The sequence below is a fragment of the Enoplosus armatus genome, chromosome 12, assembly GCF_043641665.1.
Source record: "Enoplosus armatus isolate fEnoArm2 chromosome 12, fEnoArm2.hap1, whole genome shotgun sequence".
Classification (NCBI taxonomy): domain Eukaryota; kingdom Metazoa; phylum Chordata; class Actinopteri; order Centrarchiformes; family Enoplosidae; genus Enoplosus; species Enoplosus armatus.
In genome coordinates this window covers 21953082-21970961 of record NC_092191.1, presented here as the reverse complement: position 1 = coordinate 21970961, position 17880 = coordinate 21953082, and the positions used below count along the sequence as shown (strand labels likewise).

The window sequence follows — 17880 nt, the reverse complement described above, 5'->3', positions numbered from 1 at the left end:
GCATCGCGATGAGCTTTGACATCAAAAGCAAGCAGAAGTGTTTTGCTGTCTGTCTGTCTGTCCTTTTGAGGATTGCACACCCCACCCACTGTATGCTGGGTAGGGCTTACTATGTTCCAAGCAGTCCAAGGAAGGAAGGTTTCTTTGAATGTTTTGACACCTTCTGTAACAATCTTGGTCCCTGGGCCGGAATGTATTCCTATTGCCTGTGAACCCAAGCTGACCAAATCTGCTGTACCTCGCGATGGTAGGGAATTCTGAGTGAGTACTTCATCAAACTACAAAACAGTCTTTATATAAAAACAAGTACGGTGATATCTAATGATTCTAAACAGGTCGAATAGCCATTCACCAATTGAAATGATGTCATCACAATTTTGCCATGCAGTTATTTGTGTAACAAAAACGTCTCACTGCTCAAGGGTCCATTTACAAGCTTTTGACTGCATCTCACGGTCTTCATTCAACGAATGAAGCCGGCCCTGGTGCCATCACGAAACTTAAACACGGACGCTAAAAGATATATATATATATACTGCTCATATATCACCGCAACCTATAACCTGTATACTGTGGCATCACTCCATTATGGTTTTAAATGCTAGTTAGAGCTTCCACAATTTATTCAAAATCCAAACTACCATTCGAACGTGGGAAAACATTTCATATTCGATCTGCAGTAATCTGTTCCAACCCATGTATAAGCGGTCCAACGGGGGGCGTTCATAAAATGCTCTGTGCCTGAACCGCTGCATGCCTTGTAGCCGTGCCCAACTGTTGATAATGACATGAAACTGTGTGATAAGTAAAGCGAGGACACGTTTTGGATTGGACTCAGTAGATGCACTGATCATATGGATATGGGTGCGGCTGTTTGCTGATTCTGCAGTGAGTCAACAGAGACGCGACAAATGACTGGAACACACCTGCACAGTGCATGACTTATAGGCTCCACTGTCAAGGGTTAACTCGGGGAAAGCAACTGTTTTGATTGGGTAACTCAAAATTAGCCAATTTTGTTCTCTTTGATAATGTTTATCTCCTTTCCTGTCTCAGACTTTGGATTATTTCGTGCTGGTGGGATTCCTTAACAGGAAATGATGTGATATGAAGTGACAGAGATAAGCCCCCCCCACCCCACCACCCCCTAACATATACACACAGATAAACACACACACACGTGCACACATACACACACACATTCTCCCAGCTGGCCCGCAGTCTCTGACATGCCTAGTGAGCTTTCTTGGAGTGACAGATAGACCGCGGGCAAGGAGGGGATGGCTTGGTAAACATACTCATATAATCACACACACACACACACACACACACACACACACAGAGGTACATACACACTCACATGAGGGCGTACACATGTAGCCCCACGTCAGCACACAAGCTTCCTTCCCCACATGGAGCTGGCATCAGGCTCTCTCTCTCTCTCTCTCCTGCCTTCACCCACATTCTGTGTTCGGGGCCGGATCCCCAAGGCTCCACACACATGGGGATACATGACCTGCCTGCCTTTCACAACCTGTTTGTTCTCCTGCCCTGCCAAGCACCACAGGCACACACACACACACACAACAGCAACGGCGGAGCCTGGACCGGGGACGGGCTGTGATGTAGAAAACGAGTTCACGTGGAATTCGCGATTGCGGGGGTCTCTTTCATAAGCACTCGTTCGTTGCTGTAGATGTTGTTGCGGCTACATTAGATTTGCCTTGAATGAAAAATCTGAACAACTGAAAGGACAACACAGTTTTAATTTGTCTTCCCTCTGGCTGCAAAGCCAAAGGATGGTAATTAGTGACCGTCTAACCAAAACTCTGATCCCAGAGCAAGATATCATGACAGCTAACAGAAAAGCTGATGTGAAATTCGTCATAGATAGTCCTGATGTATTATTCAACTATTAGGAATAGATTAGGCTATTCCCAATACTTTTAGCAACCCCATGATGTTTTGTCTACAGTGATGCTAACAGTTATGTTTTGAGCTAAATGCTAATACCACAAGGACAATGTCTAAATCTCTCATTCATTCACTACTCCCCATTTAAAAGACACCCAGTAGTTTTTAACTATGGTGAGTAGTAAATGTAATTTTGCATCATCACTGACAGGTGCAACATCGCACTTTAACATCTCTGTGATGCATTGCATTGTTGGACAATTAGCAAAAAGTAGTGTGCATGCCATGGGGGTGAGTAAATACAGTGCACTATATAGTAAGTAGGGAGTGATATTTTGGACATGCTGATGTTTAGCAGATACAGTGCTTACCATTGTCACCATCTTTGCTTAGCACAAGAAGTACAACGGAGGCTGACGGGAATGTCATCAGTTTTGCAGGTATTCAGTCATAAACCGAAGTATTGGGCGGTGCCAATTTTGATCTGATGGTGTCTCATTGGACGAAAAAGTCAGCAGATTACAAAAGTCACGTTAAGAATGTGTGTGTGTTATTTCATGGTAACACATCCAATAGTTGTTGAGATATTTCACTCTGAACCAAAAAGCCAAAAGGCACCAGATGAAAAGTCAAGTGATCGCCAAAGTCACTAGGATTCACCCCACGTGGACCAAGACTTTCAGAAACTTTGTGGGAATACATTCAATAGTTGAGACATTTCAGTCTGGACCAAAGTGGTGGCCCAACCAACCAACATTGCCATCCCTAGAGCCACACCACTTGTGTGGCTAAATATACACATATACAAATATGTACAAATTTACTGAGTACATCAATTTTCCCCAAACATGTTTGATCCATCCAATACTTTCATGTTGCACCATCTAACAGTGCAAACCCTAGTACTTGTTTCCTGTTTCTATTATTGCTTATGACAAGTCCCCCCCCCCCAACGTAACTCGAAGGCTCTGAACGTTTTAACCAATTTTAGCTGCCTCCATTCCGCCAGAACTGTCTCCAAATAGACTCTCACTCTGCCTTTAAGGTTCAATTTGCCTCAGTGTGCAGTAATGGAAAAAGGGGAAATAGTCCCATTAAGCAGCATAATTAGCTGCATGTTAGAAAAACCTGCAGTACACACGCTGTTTATCATGCTGTGCTGCGACTCAAAGCAGCGGTTTCTCATGCGTCCTTGAAAGAATTTGCAAAGCATTTGACTTTTGAAAGATGAGGCAAAACCGCAGCAGGACTCAGCACGGACGTTCCTGACTGGGAAATAAAGGTCTAGAGTCTAAAGCGCCACTGGCGGCCCCTCAAGGCTGCGACAACATTGGCTCATTACAACCCACAGCATGGAAGTGTTGCAAGGAACAAAACCACATACTTTAGCTATACTTAGAGTCTCACCAGGAATGGGGCCAAAAGTGTGAAGTCTGCGGGTCACGTCAATCAAAAGGTTTAGCCCCTTGGGAGCATAAATGTGCTAAGAAAATGTCCTGGCACTTTATGCTAGTTAGATTAGATTATCTTGCATGCAAAGTTGAGGTGTTTTTAGAATTTCTGGGTATGATGGTACTCCTGAGTTACTATTGTGCATTGCTGACCTGAACTTTCTTTATTGTGTGTTAAAATTGCTAAAACAGTTGGTACGATGTTGCTACAGCTCTTAAGGTTGACTCTTTGGCCCGAGGGTGGAGCACGAGGAAAGCTCGTGGAGAATCCAAAACAGAAAAGGGTTCGTCCTCAGGAGAGCGTGACTGTGTTCGGCATTAGATTTTGACATTTGTTAGGTAAAAGTGACGTTTTGAGCCTGATGGTGGTGCTAAAGAAAAAGGCCAGACGGTTACCAGAAATGTAGGGACGGATTCTCTGTGGACTTCAATGGCTGGCAAGACATTTTTGAGACACCTCACCACAAACAAAAGTGTTGCTCAGCTTTTCCAAATGCCACAAAAAAAACGAACCTTTCCAGAGAGAAGTGAACCGTCCTCAGCTGATCAGTCACGTGAGTTAAGTGTTCGCTACGTGGGAACGTAGGCGTTTCCATATCCCATTTAGCGCATCGACTCTTTTTCGGTGAAGGCAAAAACCACATCAAGCATTTTTTGCGCAACCGAGTGCGTTTTATCGAATTTTGCTGCTTCCATGCAGCTTTTCTAATGACTCAACTTTTTTTTCTCTAATAAATGAAGAGAGAGCAGAGTGAGGAGAAACAGAGAGCGAAAGAGCGTAACCTTTTTAAATGATGTTCCATTTGTGTGACTGCAGTAAAATTAGACGGTAACAAGTCTGGGTTTTTTTTATGGTTAATTAAGACTAGATAGACAGAAATGTGGGCCAAAGTGTAACTGATAAGGCAGGTCAACAGGTCCGCTGGACCACAATCGCTACAGACATCCACATCTATCTGTGCTGCTGTTTATGATGCAGCGAGATTGAATTAGATGAGAATAGATATGAGTCACGGAGGAAAATGGCAGAGGTCATTGCTACCATGGCGCACACACACACACACACACACACACAGACAAATAAATACACACATTGTAATGAGGCAGAGGTTGTTGTTTGCGGTGCATGAGCGGAGAGGAGAAAGTCGCAATTGTAAACATGATTATCTCTATCCAACACACTCCACTGTTATAATGCGTAATCATAGCTGAATGTGTGTGTGTGTGTGTGTGTGGTGGTATTTGACCTTAGAGGGATGGAAAATGGCACAAAAAAAAAAAAAAAAAAAAAGTTGCAGCCATGCCAGACACAAGCTGAAAACAAATAATAAATCAATGCCTGTACAGTTTTTTCCGTCACATATGTACGTTTGCATAAGTGTGTGTGCCTTGTTCTGTTGCACGCGCGAGTATGGATGCATTTGTGCACTGAGAGGGAGAGTTTAACCCCCCCCCGGGCACTAACTGTTGCAACGTGGTTGGTTCACCTGCACAGGTAATCAAACCAGGTTTAATAAATAAATATATACATATCTAAGCTGCTACATATTCATTTGTTCTGCCGGTGCTTTGAGCTGTACTTCACCTGTCAATCAAATGTCGCAAGCGCCTGTGACGTCCTCTTTCTCAGGTGTCTGTTGTTATTGTAGTTCGTCTGAAAAAAAAAAGCTAGCAATTGGACATTGGGTTGAGATTATTTTCTCTTCAGTACAGTTCAGCCGATTTTGGTTTCACTTGAGGTAGCCACACCGAACCCCGGCTGGCCTGAGCCAACTGCAGAAGGATGCAAACGCAATTTTTTTTTGGGAGGGGGGGGGGGGGGGGGGGTTGCAGTCACATGTCCAAGCTCCATTGTTGCCTATTTTTGCAGCGGGGCTGTCAAGCAAACGCCACAAAAATGGGACCTAATAGACTACCCCCCCCCCCCCCCAAAATTGTTGCTGTGAAGGCTCAATGACTACTGCAACAGATTTCCTTTTTTTTGGAGCCCATTCCAGCAAATATTCTACTCCCTTATTCCCCTACCGTACACTCCTTATCCCTCCTTACAAAAGGAAAAGACTGCCCACTGATAAAAAGAAAAAAGGGCCTGTCTCGCCTTATTAAATCCCCCATTTCTGGACTCTTTCGTTGGCAGGAGGGTGAAAAAATTTGACTCGTTTGTCCAGTAGTTCCAACTGAAACAAGCAATCCCATTCGACAAGGGCTAATCTCCTTTATTCCAAGACGCAAGTCATTTGGTTTTGGGAGTCTGATCTTGCAGGAAGTTAAACAAATACAACAAATCCAATTAGCCACGCTGCCTGAAATGCTCACTTGTTTTGAGAACAATAAGGCTCCGATGCTCCGCATTAGATTGAACGTTTGCTTAGATGGATACGTTCATGCACGTGTCGCCACATCCGCGGCACGATGTGTCTCCTCAGGGTGTGCGTGCGTGCGCGTGTGTGCGCGGTATCTTTTCCGGCTTTGTGCATGACAAGAATGCGCTAGGACTTGAAATTGAACTGATGATTGTATCTGTAAAGGAAAAAATAAAAAAATAAAAAAGAAGAGAGACACCACAGAGAGACAGAAAGAGAAACACAAAGAAAAAAGCTGCAGACAGCAAGTGCTCGGGGGGGGGGGGGGGGGGCTTAACAGATGATAATGGAGCGTCAGACAGAGAGAGACAGAGCGAGTGACGCGCAAGGAGCACGCCGTGAAGGCCCCTCTTAGTGCAGGAAAGCAGGAATAATCCCTATTAAGGTAATTAGTGTTTCAGGAGACAAAGCGTAATTAAACAGAAACAGGCTATAAACTACGCGACGTCTAAATATAACTCGACCGTACAAATTCAGTCAGACTGCAGAATCCAACGTCTGCATCCCCAAACTGCAGGCAGGACGAGTTTGCGTGTGTGTGTGTGTGTGTGCATGCGTGCATTAGATGGGGGCGGCGTGTTTACAATGAGATCAAGAGGAGGCTTGGCAGGACGTCATGCCTTGTAAAGCCCCAGGATCCCACATGGAAAACACTCACGCACTCCGCGCCACGGGGAAAGCACACACACACACACGCGGCAAAAAGCCCACAGAGAAAACAAACATACGGCATGATAGCTTTTTGGTCCGCACGGGGGTTCCGTGGCCCGGTGACGCCGGCAGCGGCTCGGTCTCGAGGAGAGCGGCCAGGCTTTTTCTACCTGGGAGAAGTTTTGTGTTTTTTCATCAGCTTTCATCTTAATGTCAACACCCCCCCCCCCCCTCACTCTCCCTCTCGCCTTGTCTGTCTCCAGCTCCTCGCCAGTGGGAGCGCCGTTCACTTTTTCATCTTCGCTTCGGCTCCTCTGCAGCCAGCTCTCCTGAGACTGAATAGTGTGTGCGAGTGTAAAGAATTGGAATCAGACGATTCTGAAGGTGAAGGTGGTGTTTCTTATTTTTTTTTTTTCTTCTTCTTCTTCTGCTGGACACCTGATATTTCTATCATCATGCAGGATCCTTAACCAACCAATTTGATAACCCACGTCTCATGTTATGAGAGGTGAAGCCAGGGGAGTCACCAAGACGCAAACCTTAAGAGTCTACAGCTGTGGCTAGCAGCTCTGTTAGCAACAATGACAATGCCGAGTCCAAAAAGTAGGTAACTAAGTAAGCAGGTAAGGTTTACCATGTTCACCATCTTGGCTTAGGAATGACCAAAATGATTACAATTCATCCCGAGGGGGGGCATGAATGTCGCATTTCAGCATCGGGCCTTCATTCGGCTGAAACGTGTTGGGGTAACCCATGGGTGACAAAAAATCAAAGCCCAGTGTTGGTAGCCCACTAGGGAGCTCCAGGCACTCCCCTTCTTCCTCCCTCTCTCTGTGCATTATGTATTAGCTAGTGGCACAGGTTTGATAAGTGAAATGGACCACGTCAGTGTAAAACAGACAAATAACAAAGGCCTTAAATCTAGGTTTTAACTCAGGGCCCCCTCGACAAGACAATGCCTCAAAGTTATAATGCAGCTATTGTCTGAAGGACCCTTTTTTATCTCACTTTATCTTGTGCTTTTAGTGGTGCACACAGCATTAACCACAAACTAACTACCACATGGTGAACCAGGAGACTCTTTGGGCTCTTACACTTGATTCATAATTGTACACATGGAATCACATACGTCTACTGAGTCTACTGTCTTTGGCAGCATCAGGGCCCAGGACTCTAAATAGCACAGCCACACCTGACCCAACCACACCCAATGGAATAAAGAAAGAATATGGCCCCTTAGACTTATGGCCCTGATGACATATATTCGAGAGCTGGTTTGGTTGTTCTAATCCAAACTCCCACGCTGGTGTTTTTTGCGTTCGGAGTTGCATTTGGCTCACCAAGCATCTCAGCTGGTCTTACCTGGTTCAGTGCAGTTTTTTTCGCGCTCAGTGGTGTAGAGCTTGGACTCGTTGTCATAGACCTCCTGCAGAAGGTGGCGACTCTCCCACCTCGCCCCCTCCTCAACCGTGGAGCCGGGAACGTGATATCCTGAGTGAGTCGGGGGGGGGGCAAAAGAGAGGGAGATGGCGGAACGGTTAGAATGGTTTCATAAAAGAACTTTTGCACTGCAAACAAATCCGCCGGACAAACCATTAGTGGCAGCTCTATCCCAGGGCAGTCACCTCGGTGAAAGACATTGAATGCCTCACGTTGCATTCAACAACCTTTCAGATCCTTTTAGATTTTGTTTTGAAATTTCTACAGATAAACAGTAGGTTAGTGACCTTTCATTCTTTAAATAGATACATGTTGAGATGTTTAAATGCCCGCTCGTGCGCTCGCACGCTCAGACTAATGGCCGTGATGCACAAGCTCTTAGTTCCGCCGCTAATTGACATTCCTGAATACTCCGAACCTTCCCCTCTCCCCGCAGAACAAAGGCCGATGAGACATGCATCTTGTGTCACCGCGCTCCTGCGGGAGCATCAGCACGGTGAGCGCCGCGAGGCCGATCATTCCAGCTCAGTCATCTGGGTCACGGTATCCTCAAGAGACCCCCCACCTCCGACCCATCTCCTCTCCCACCATGCCACAGGCCCCCGACTTAGGTGCAGAGCACGCCGGGGCCTCTATAAATAGCACCACGCTTGGCTATATCTATCCAAAAGGTTTTGAAGCCGGACAAATTGAACGGCAGCGAGGTGGAAGCTTGTAGCTGCTGCAGCATGGCAGTGTCATAGTGGGAGCATATGTTTGGCTAATAGCCATGCACACCAACGACTGTAAGTCCGAAAGCAGAGCTAAGCCTCAGAGGTGCAGCGCAACAAGTATGTGTATCCCTAAGAAAAATGTATCTCCTCATTAACACCCCCCCCAAAAAAAATATATTTTTCATTGATTATTGTATTTTTTTAAACCCTTGTTTCACATGAAAGGCAGCGTTTACAATAAAGGCCCAGTGCAACCGAATTACTACTACAAAATGTCTGCCATTGCCACAGCACTATAGAGGGGGGGCTTTCATTGGAACCCCCTCCTCAGTAGAAAGTAGGGTCAGGCAATAAGACACATACCATGAGACAACATAAAGTAAGTGAGTAATGTGGCTTCAAATCTGAAAGTGTATTTTCTAAAGGATGAAAAATTAACGGCAAAATAAGCAAAAACCGAAGTCAATAAAAAAATATCTTTAACTATTATTCGTGAAGAGTTTAGCAGTCAAAAAAACAAAAAAACAAAACACAGCTTCATCGGGACCGTGTGGGGGTGCTCTGATCACCTTTGATTGACAGTTTCCGATCAGCGTGAGACACTACCACTTCCATTGGCTCCTTCACTTCCGTTAGGGCAGGGGTTTTTACCTTCCTGAAAGCGGCGCTAGCAGGTGCATCACATGAGGCCGTGTACTCCGTCAGCTATTAAGAGTCCTCGTGCACGTGTGTGGGACAACTGAAACTCACAAGCCCTCCATCCTCGACTAGAGGCCAAAAACTCCACAGGGCACCTTTAACCTTTGCGCTTCTTTGTATTCATCACTGTGCTTTTAAAACTTTTTTTTTTATCAATTATTCATTTGACTGCTGTCTATGAACAAAATTGCCCCCCCCCCCCCCCCCCGGGACATTCCTCTTGTGTTGCTGATCAATGATGAGCAGGACCGCTTTATGGCAATACTGGATTCTGATAAGATTCTGGTGACATAGACATTCTATCAAGGAGCAGTTTTCACAATGGATCTTCCAGACAGTGCGTTTTAGTCTAGTTTAATTTACGTGTACTGTCAGGCGTGCTCTGTGAACAGGGACACCTCTACTGCGCTGAGTTGGACCCGGAAATCTCAGAGATGGATGTCTCAAAAACCTGGACGAATAAAGCCCAGACCACATGCATGACTGGATGCAATTAGAGGCACGAGGACAGAGCCTTTAATATCAGCTGGCAAAAAGAAAATGTGCATTTTACGTTCGAGCGCGCACACAATGCACAGCTGTGCGGCGCCACTTGCGCGCGGTGTGTATGATTCCGCAAAGAGAGCTGAAGGGTGAAATCTGCCAAACTGCATCAGCGCCAGAGCTTCTATACAGCTGTGACGCCTTTTGCCCTCTTACTGTATGCTCTTCCCCTGAGCCTATGCCTTCTGTGTGTGTGTGTGTGTGTGTGTGTGTGTGTGTGTGTGTGACATTAGCAGAAGACATTGCACAACTTGACGGCTTGAAACACACTCAACGCGCTCCACAGGAATCCTCTCTACCTCTTGTCGTTACTCAATAACTTGAGTCTGTGCCCCATTAGACAGCAGACACACACACACACACACACACACACTCACCACACAGGCCATGGTGAGCCCTTCAGGTGCCTGGTGGTCCAGCGAAGCAGGAAGCATCAGCCACTGCTGAGGTTAGCATTGTGACGTGACGTAACAGATAAGATGCAGGGAGCGGGGGGGTGGGGGTACATGACATAACACTGAGTAACTCACGCACATACGGATACACACACACACACACACACACACACACACACATCAATGACTAACCAAACTACAAGCTACATGCTATCAGAATTGCCGTCAGTCACACAGGTAAACACACTCGGGCTCATATCAGCAGCCCGGCGCTCCGCGCTGGTCGCAGGTCCACATGGTGGAGAGGAATGTGAGCCATGCTGACCAGGGTCATGGGAAGAGCTAAAAACGGAATATTTGCAATTTGCATATTCATGCCTATGAATAGCTACAAAGGCATACTAATGCACAGATTTCAGAGCTGAAGGATTTTGGGAGACTTTGTGATGAACACTGCCGCTGTCTATTAGATCATAGTATGCTTGGAGGGAGGTCTGTATACTTTTGGTGGTGGGCAATATCTGTTGGACAAGCTGGGTTTCTGGTATAACTCGGCTGAAAAGTGGGAGTGCCAGCGCAGCTACTGGCCAGTTTGGAACACTTGATTATCTCTTTGGTCCACGTCAAGGTCGAAAATCTGATGTCCTGGTTGTCCTGAAAATTCCTTCGGATACTCACAGTCCCCCGATGGATGCATTTGAATGCTTTTGGTGATGAAGCAGATTAGGGATTTTTGACACAGCTTCACCTACTTCCAGGGGTGCGTAGACCAGGAAATAGTCTTGAAGGGTCAAAGCTCCAGTAACACTGTGACTGTAATTGTAACATCATGTTATTCTTTTGTCTGTTGCATTGCACTGTTTTATTTTGACATTAAGCTCTCCTGACGTGTCGGTTCCTGCCCTCGTGTTTCTCCAGCCCCTGATTATCCACACCTGCATCCACTTACCTGCCCCTGGTCTTGCCCTCGGTCAACCCCCGTTATATATATATACGCCCCTGGTTTCACTGCTCACTTGCCAGATTGCCTTTGTTTCCCCAGTGTGTTCATCGCTTTTCCAGCTATTTCTTAACGTTTACTTCTCTGGGTTTTGGACTTTGATTAGTTTCTTGGTTTTTTGGATTTTTTCCCTCCTCCCTGCCTGGTTTGTTTGTTTGACTACAGGACTGATCTCCCCTCTGTGACTGTCTGCTTATAGTAAAGATTGGACCCATTTTGAACTCTGCCACATGTGCTGTGTGTTTCCCTGCACCTGAGTCCTGTCTCGAGCCATTACATTCACATGTGTATTATTTTCATTAAATACAGGCAAATGTACTTTACGTTGCCCTTTTTAGTTGAAGGTAACGGAAGGGGAGGAGAACGCTGGCTGAAATAGTCTTATCCCAACAGCCTACATCCGGAGAGGCCGACTATGTGATGTCAGATAACCGCTTCCTCATGAAGTCGGACAGATTTGTAGGAACTCTTACTTTGAGCAGCATTCCATTGCGCTTTCCCTGGTGGGAGGTCGGAAAACGTCCCGAGTTCCGAGTTGCCTGGAACGCAGCATAGTTCACTGAAAACAGCTGCCTGTTGTTGGAAACGATGCTGATGAGAGCCGCGAATCTGAACCAAACAGTAAAAGTAACGGGGCCGGAAAACCAAAACAATGCGCTGAGACGACGCTAAAACGCTCCACAGAACTAAGGGGAACTGAGTCACTTCTTCCACATTATTCACTCATTTGCTCATATAAGAGTTTCAATTAGTGCAACTTTAAAGACAGTCAGAGAAAAGGAGAATCGGATAATAACAATAATAATAATAATACAAAGAGCAACAGAAAGGTAACTAAACAGCAGGTGAATGAATGTGTGTGTGTGTGTGCGTATGTTGCTGGATTTCCCTTCATATTTCAGACCAGTATGGAGTCAGCCAAGATGTGCTGTACCTGCAGGAATCACCCACCTCACAGATCTAGGCCAGCAATGCATGTGTGTGTGTGTGTGTGTGTGTGTGTGTGTGCGCTTCAAGGGAATTTGAAACACCAGGGGAGCTGGAATGAATCTCGAAAGTATTCCACCCATTTATACATTCTGATACATCTTTCTCCCCACTACATTCGTCCGTCCGTCTTTCTCTCCATTGGCCAAAAGTCCTATGTCTATAGGTCCAAGCCGACCCCATAACGTCACATAACACGGCCGCCCATCGCTCCTCACTGTCATGTTTAATTAGCCACTTTATCTTCATTAGTGTCCCTTGGCAGGCGTGTGTGTGCGCGCACATTTCTCTGTCCACGAAGACGAGCCCTTGTGCATCTGTGCAGAGCATGTGTGTGTATTTATATGTTGTACATTTGTATGCGAGTGAGTGGTAGCTACAAGCTCGTCCCTGGAGAGAGGGGGAAAAAAAAAAAAAAAATAAGGCCATGACCACGTGGATCATACTATACGGTGCTGTAACATGCTCCACGTGACACCAACATCCTTGGCTTTTCATCATGGGACATATATCTAGGTTACCGTTCTGTGTGCATTGTTGTACAGTACATACATTATGCATACACAGATATACATGAACTTCCAAACATGATTGCATTACTCTTTACATTAGCATTGGCATTTCAGGCACTGATCAAAGGAATTCCATTGTTGTTGTAAGTTAGTGCAGGACTGACTTTTCCGGGTCACTGTACCCAATTAGCAACAAACAGTAAACGACAGCAGTAAACGACATACACTATGGTAAATGCACGGCTAACACATTATATAATGTTGCACTAATTTAACAATGCACGGCAGAACATATTCACAAAATATTTGCGAGATCGGTTGTTACTGAGGTTGCCAAAAAGAGGAAAGGCTTCACTGACGTCGAAAGGGGTTCATCTGCTTGGGAGCGCGAGCGTGCTCAGATAATCTGTCCATTAGCTTTCAATGTGTCCATGACAGGGCCTGCTGTTAGTCAAGGAGAAATCCCGGCCTGATGAAGGCGTTTGATGAGAGGTCAAGGGGTCCCCAAAATCACAAGGGATCAACCTTGGGAGACCACGAAAATCTGCACCTAATGTCGTAGTAGTAATCAACGGCCTGAGGAACATCAACATCCTGTTTTTATTCCGTGTTCTCACTCGGCATGATAGCTAACCCTAAACCCAAAACTAAAAGACTACAATTGCATCGGCAGGCGTGAGTCATCAATGACCATCTAACCAGCGAATCACTGATCACCCAGAACAAGTAAAGCTGTCGGCTACTCCACTGCTCCAGAACACAGTTTCATAGTCATGTTGACTGTTGAGTTAAATGCGAGAGCTGGCCAGAAGGAGGTGATGCCTCAGCAGAGCGTCACGGTTGTACTTGCGTGACTTTTCCAGGAATGTAGTACTGTTCCACATCTTAGTTTCATTCAATTAAAACTTGATGACTCGATGTCAGTCCGAGAAAATAGTTTTGCCTTGGCTGTTTGCTCCTTCTGCTGCCTGAATATGTGAAAGTGTGGGGGAAACTCGTAAGGATGGTACCATGGAATGCAACCTGTGTCCAGGTCAGAATCACACTGTCCGCCAAAGCAAATTCGGCAAGCAATCTCTCGAAGCAACTGACCAGGAAAGCATTTCCACTGGAGTCTTCCCCGTTACGGAAAATGGCGAGAATATCTCAAGTTCCTGTCGAACAGGCTGGGATCATATTCCAATCAATATGCTGCTCACATGGACAATTAGTATCTGACAGACAGATTCCAAACAAGATCCCAAATCACAGGTTACTATTATAGCAGCCTCTGTCTCATTTTGCCATTCCTATCTGTAATAAGAACACTGTACTCGCCGGGTTAATTGCTGAGATTCGGGAAGAAATAGGGTGAGAAACACTGACAATCAGACAGGCTTTAAACAACACCCCAGGACAGTCAAACTTATTTGGGAGAGAAAACAAAGGCGAACAGTGAGATTTTCAGTTTCCTAAACTGTGTGTTTTAAACATCGATCGCAGCTTACAGGCCTGGGTAAACCTTCATCTATTGTACTACTATTGCACACCGCTCTGATTTTCCACCTCATTGGAGACGCTATAAGTTTTGTTTTTTTTCAGAAAATTTTCAACATGCAAGCTGCACTTGGAAACACGAGATTATTTCCTCCATGCTCATTTTGACACACTTCACTAATCAAACCAAATGCCATACTTGCAACCCGTGCACGAACACACGAGGGCCCTGTAGGGAGTTTTTTGCGAGTGACAAACATTGTGCTAGTTGTGATGGACAGCTGCAACCTGAATGCAATCCCTGACGGACAAGAGGCTCACGTTTCAGGGGTCCCAGAACTGCACAACGCCATTTTAAAACTATACCACTATCCTGACGCAAAGCACAACGGAAAGTCCGCAGGTTTGTGAATCGGGAGATATCAAACGATGATGCTTCCTTGCACCTGGTGACACAAATCTACACCGCGCATTATTTCAGGAAGTCTTTCTATATGCAGAATTGAATAAAATCAAAGTACATTTTCACCTAAAAAAGAGAGACACACACACAAGCCGTCAGTGGCAGCACCTTTCAACGCTGGATTTACTTTTCCAGATAGTCAAGCAGTCAATGCGCTGTTGCAAATCCCGACTGTCACGCTGCCAGCTGAAATTCAGAAACACACTACACACTGCTCAATATCTCGGAGCAAGAGCAGCGCAAGATCCGGCAGGCACCGCTGTGAGCTGCGTGCCACACACCTCGCTCTCTCTGGGCCACGCACCAGCCGAGCCGTGCCGCGCGGTTGCCCGTCAATAAATCAATATGACTGAGTGACGATGACACTGGTCCCTTGTGCTTTTAAAGAAATACTGTGTGTCTCTCTGCAGATGATGTCAAAAAAGATTCTCCAGAGGGAATATATATATACCATCTGTATTTATTCCTATGTGTATTTTTATGTCAATGATTTTGCGTATGGGTATAAAATATGGCAACACAAAAGATCAATACATGCAAAGCCCATCAGAGGGTTTCTTTAACTGTCGCTTAGCGAACGTGACAGCTCGTTAATGGTCTCATTAGCAGACACCGTCAGACGCCACCCCTGCTGCGAGTGTGTAAGGGTGCTGTCATCTCCGAGGGTTCCTATCACCTCTCCCTCTCATCTCTCTTTCTGTCTGAAGATGCGAGTCATGGGGGGGGGGGGGGGGGGGGTCACGCGGGTTGGATCCCCTCTCCTCCTCCTGTGGAGCTTTGTCTGAGCTCAGCTGACACGCGCTGCGGTCAACTTCAGGTAAACCGGCGTTTCTGCGGTTTCCTCGAAATTAGGTCTGTCAAATATACGTGCACCTTTTTAACGAATTTAACAATTTCAAAACACTGTTATCTTGGCGGTCAATTCTTTTATTTAGTTTTTGCCTTTCGGCTGCCACTCCTGAAATATACTCATACAGATGTATTTTGAGCACAAAATCTCTTATATTCTTGTAATAAGGAAAGAATCATGACCAAAAAACAGGCTCATCGTCTTCAGTAGAGCCAAGGATGAAATCACCAAAGAAGCAAAAAAAAAAAAAAAAAAAAAAAAGATAGAAACCAGTTTCATGAGATTTTTGAGGAAAGTCCTGTTTCATATTTAGGAAACACTAGCACACAGGGAGACATGAGGGACACCAAATAATGTTCAGTCTGATCCTGTTTCTATTTTAATTTGTCTTTTCTGACCTTTCCCACAGACAAATGAACTAAATCTGCTCTTTCTTTTTCTGGCCCACAGCAGATCCACTTCCCTTTGGATGAGCGACCCGTCCAGTATACACGTCACATACAATAACCAGCGCGATGCCGCCATGATGTCACTTATGTCACAGCGTGTGAATGTATTACATAAGTGTCATGTTCCCTGTGTCGATCAAACACAGACGAAGCCAGAAAACATCCAGGTCCAGAACCTGAGGAGATTTCTGCTCTTCTTTACAAAGACCTACTGCATGAATTCTCCTCCGCACTGCAACCCAGACCAAATAATGTATGAGCTTCAGAGCAGCAAAAAGAAAAAGAGGGTGTGTGTGTGTGTGTGTGAGAGAGAGGAAGATCACTGTGGAAATGTTTTATGTGTAAAGATCGGACAAAACACACACACACACACATTTCAGGACAAATTGTCTCTCAGACGCAGAAATGACTTCAGACAAGATAGTTATGTAATCAGGGTGTATTTGCCTAAATTGTCCAAAAATTGCTCTAGGGTTAGTGTATGGTGCGTTCTCTGTGTGTATCCCACGAGACGTTTGATATGAACAAAGCACAAAAATAATCTTAGTTGGACCAAATTCAACATATATATGTGTCGAGTTACGTGTTTGTGGACCAGTGCGCTACGCAGCCTATATCGAGTAAAATGTGAAATAAAAGAATACTGCCCCGTCTGCTTTGAGTGTCTGTCATAAAATAGGTGGTTCTGGGATCTTGGTGACATGGTGACTACTTGCAGGACTAGTCAGTGAACTACTGTAGCTTACAAGCTAACCAATAGCATATTAGCTAGCCACAAGCGTGCAAGCTCTAGCCAGCCACAATAGTTGGCTAACCAGACAGTAAGTTTACACAGTTTGTTCAAGAGGTGTATTTGTGCCATCCTGCCGCGCTGACTGCAAACCATCATCTCTTTTGTGAAACCGTTAATACTCCTAGATACCTCCCAGAGCAGGGGTTGTATAACAGGATAGCGCAACATGGCTAATATGGTAGCGTCTTCCATTGCGACTCTTTCATTCCCTCAAAGTTCTGCACTGTCAAGACGGTTTGCCACTGGTCAACGGTGACGTTTTGCATTTCAAAGGTGGTCAAAGTTGATTTACTTCACCTACCTTGCACTTACTTGCATACGTACATATATACATACAGTGATTGGGTATTGGGCTCGGAGCACTGCCAAAAAAGCGGGCGACCTACAGTCAAACCTGAACTTTAACTGACATGAACAAAGAACAATGAAATTATTACAATTGACAAAAACAATACCATGTTTCCGTAACGCTGGCATTCTGTTCATCCCGCTGCACCAGTTCTGCTTACCAAAATACCTGCATTTGAAATGGAACGATCTAATCTCAAACTTTAAATGGGTAGTCTTCTTACCCGTTTTAAGTTTCTCTCTCTTGACTCTTGAGCGCCAACTACCCTATGGGGAACTTCATAGGGAACTAGATGGTTCGATTAGTCTTTCACCCCTATACGTTGGAAATTCCTTATTAGGAATAACCCCTTGAGATGTACCATCTCGTTTTCAAGGGGGTCCTCAATACCCACATCGGATAACTGATTTGCACGTTAGGAACGCCACAGGCCCCCACCTCCAGTCTCCTCTGGCTCTAACCTTGCCAGGCACAGTTCAACATCATTCTTTTGCAGGCATTCGTGCTCTACCTTCCGGTGTGCCCAACCATGCAGGGCCGCGAGTCACAGGGTTTACTTCACCCTCTCTAGTGTGGGTAAGGCTCCTTGGTCAGAATTCAGCCACGGCATTTTGATGAACTTGCTGAAAGTCTCAGTCAGTCAGTCTCCAAAAGTTATTCCCGTCTTTAGAACATAACACAATATGTATGCCACTTGGAATCAAACTTATAATCGGCGAGACTTGAATAGAATGGCTTCTGGCAGCCAGACTGCCTATTAAACAGTGAGTTCTCTGGATGAAGAGCAGGCTGCAGATAAGGAGACAGTTTCACTCATTATCTTTCCAGAGAG

The 17880-nt window shown here is 45.4% G+C and overlaps 1 protein-coding gene across 1 annotated transcript in view; it reads right to left on the bottom strand.

Annotated features, from left to right (window-relative positions):
• The window catches only part of slc24a3 (solute carrier family 24 member 3), a 78027-nt gene that overhangs the window by 36816 nt on the left and 23331 nt on the right, over positions 1-17880 (bottom strand). The window contains exon 3 of the mRNA XM_070916554.1: positions 7742-7870. Coding sequence (XP_070772655.1) covers positions 7742-7870 — 129 coding nt within the window. The remainder of the gene's footprint in view (positions 1-7741; positions 7871-17880) is intronic.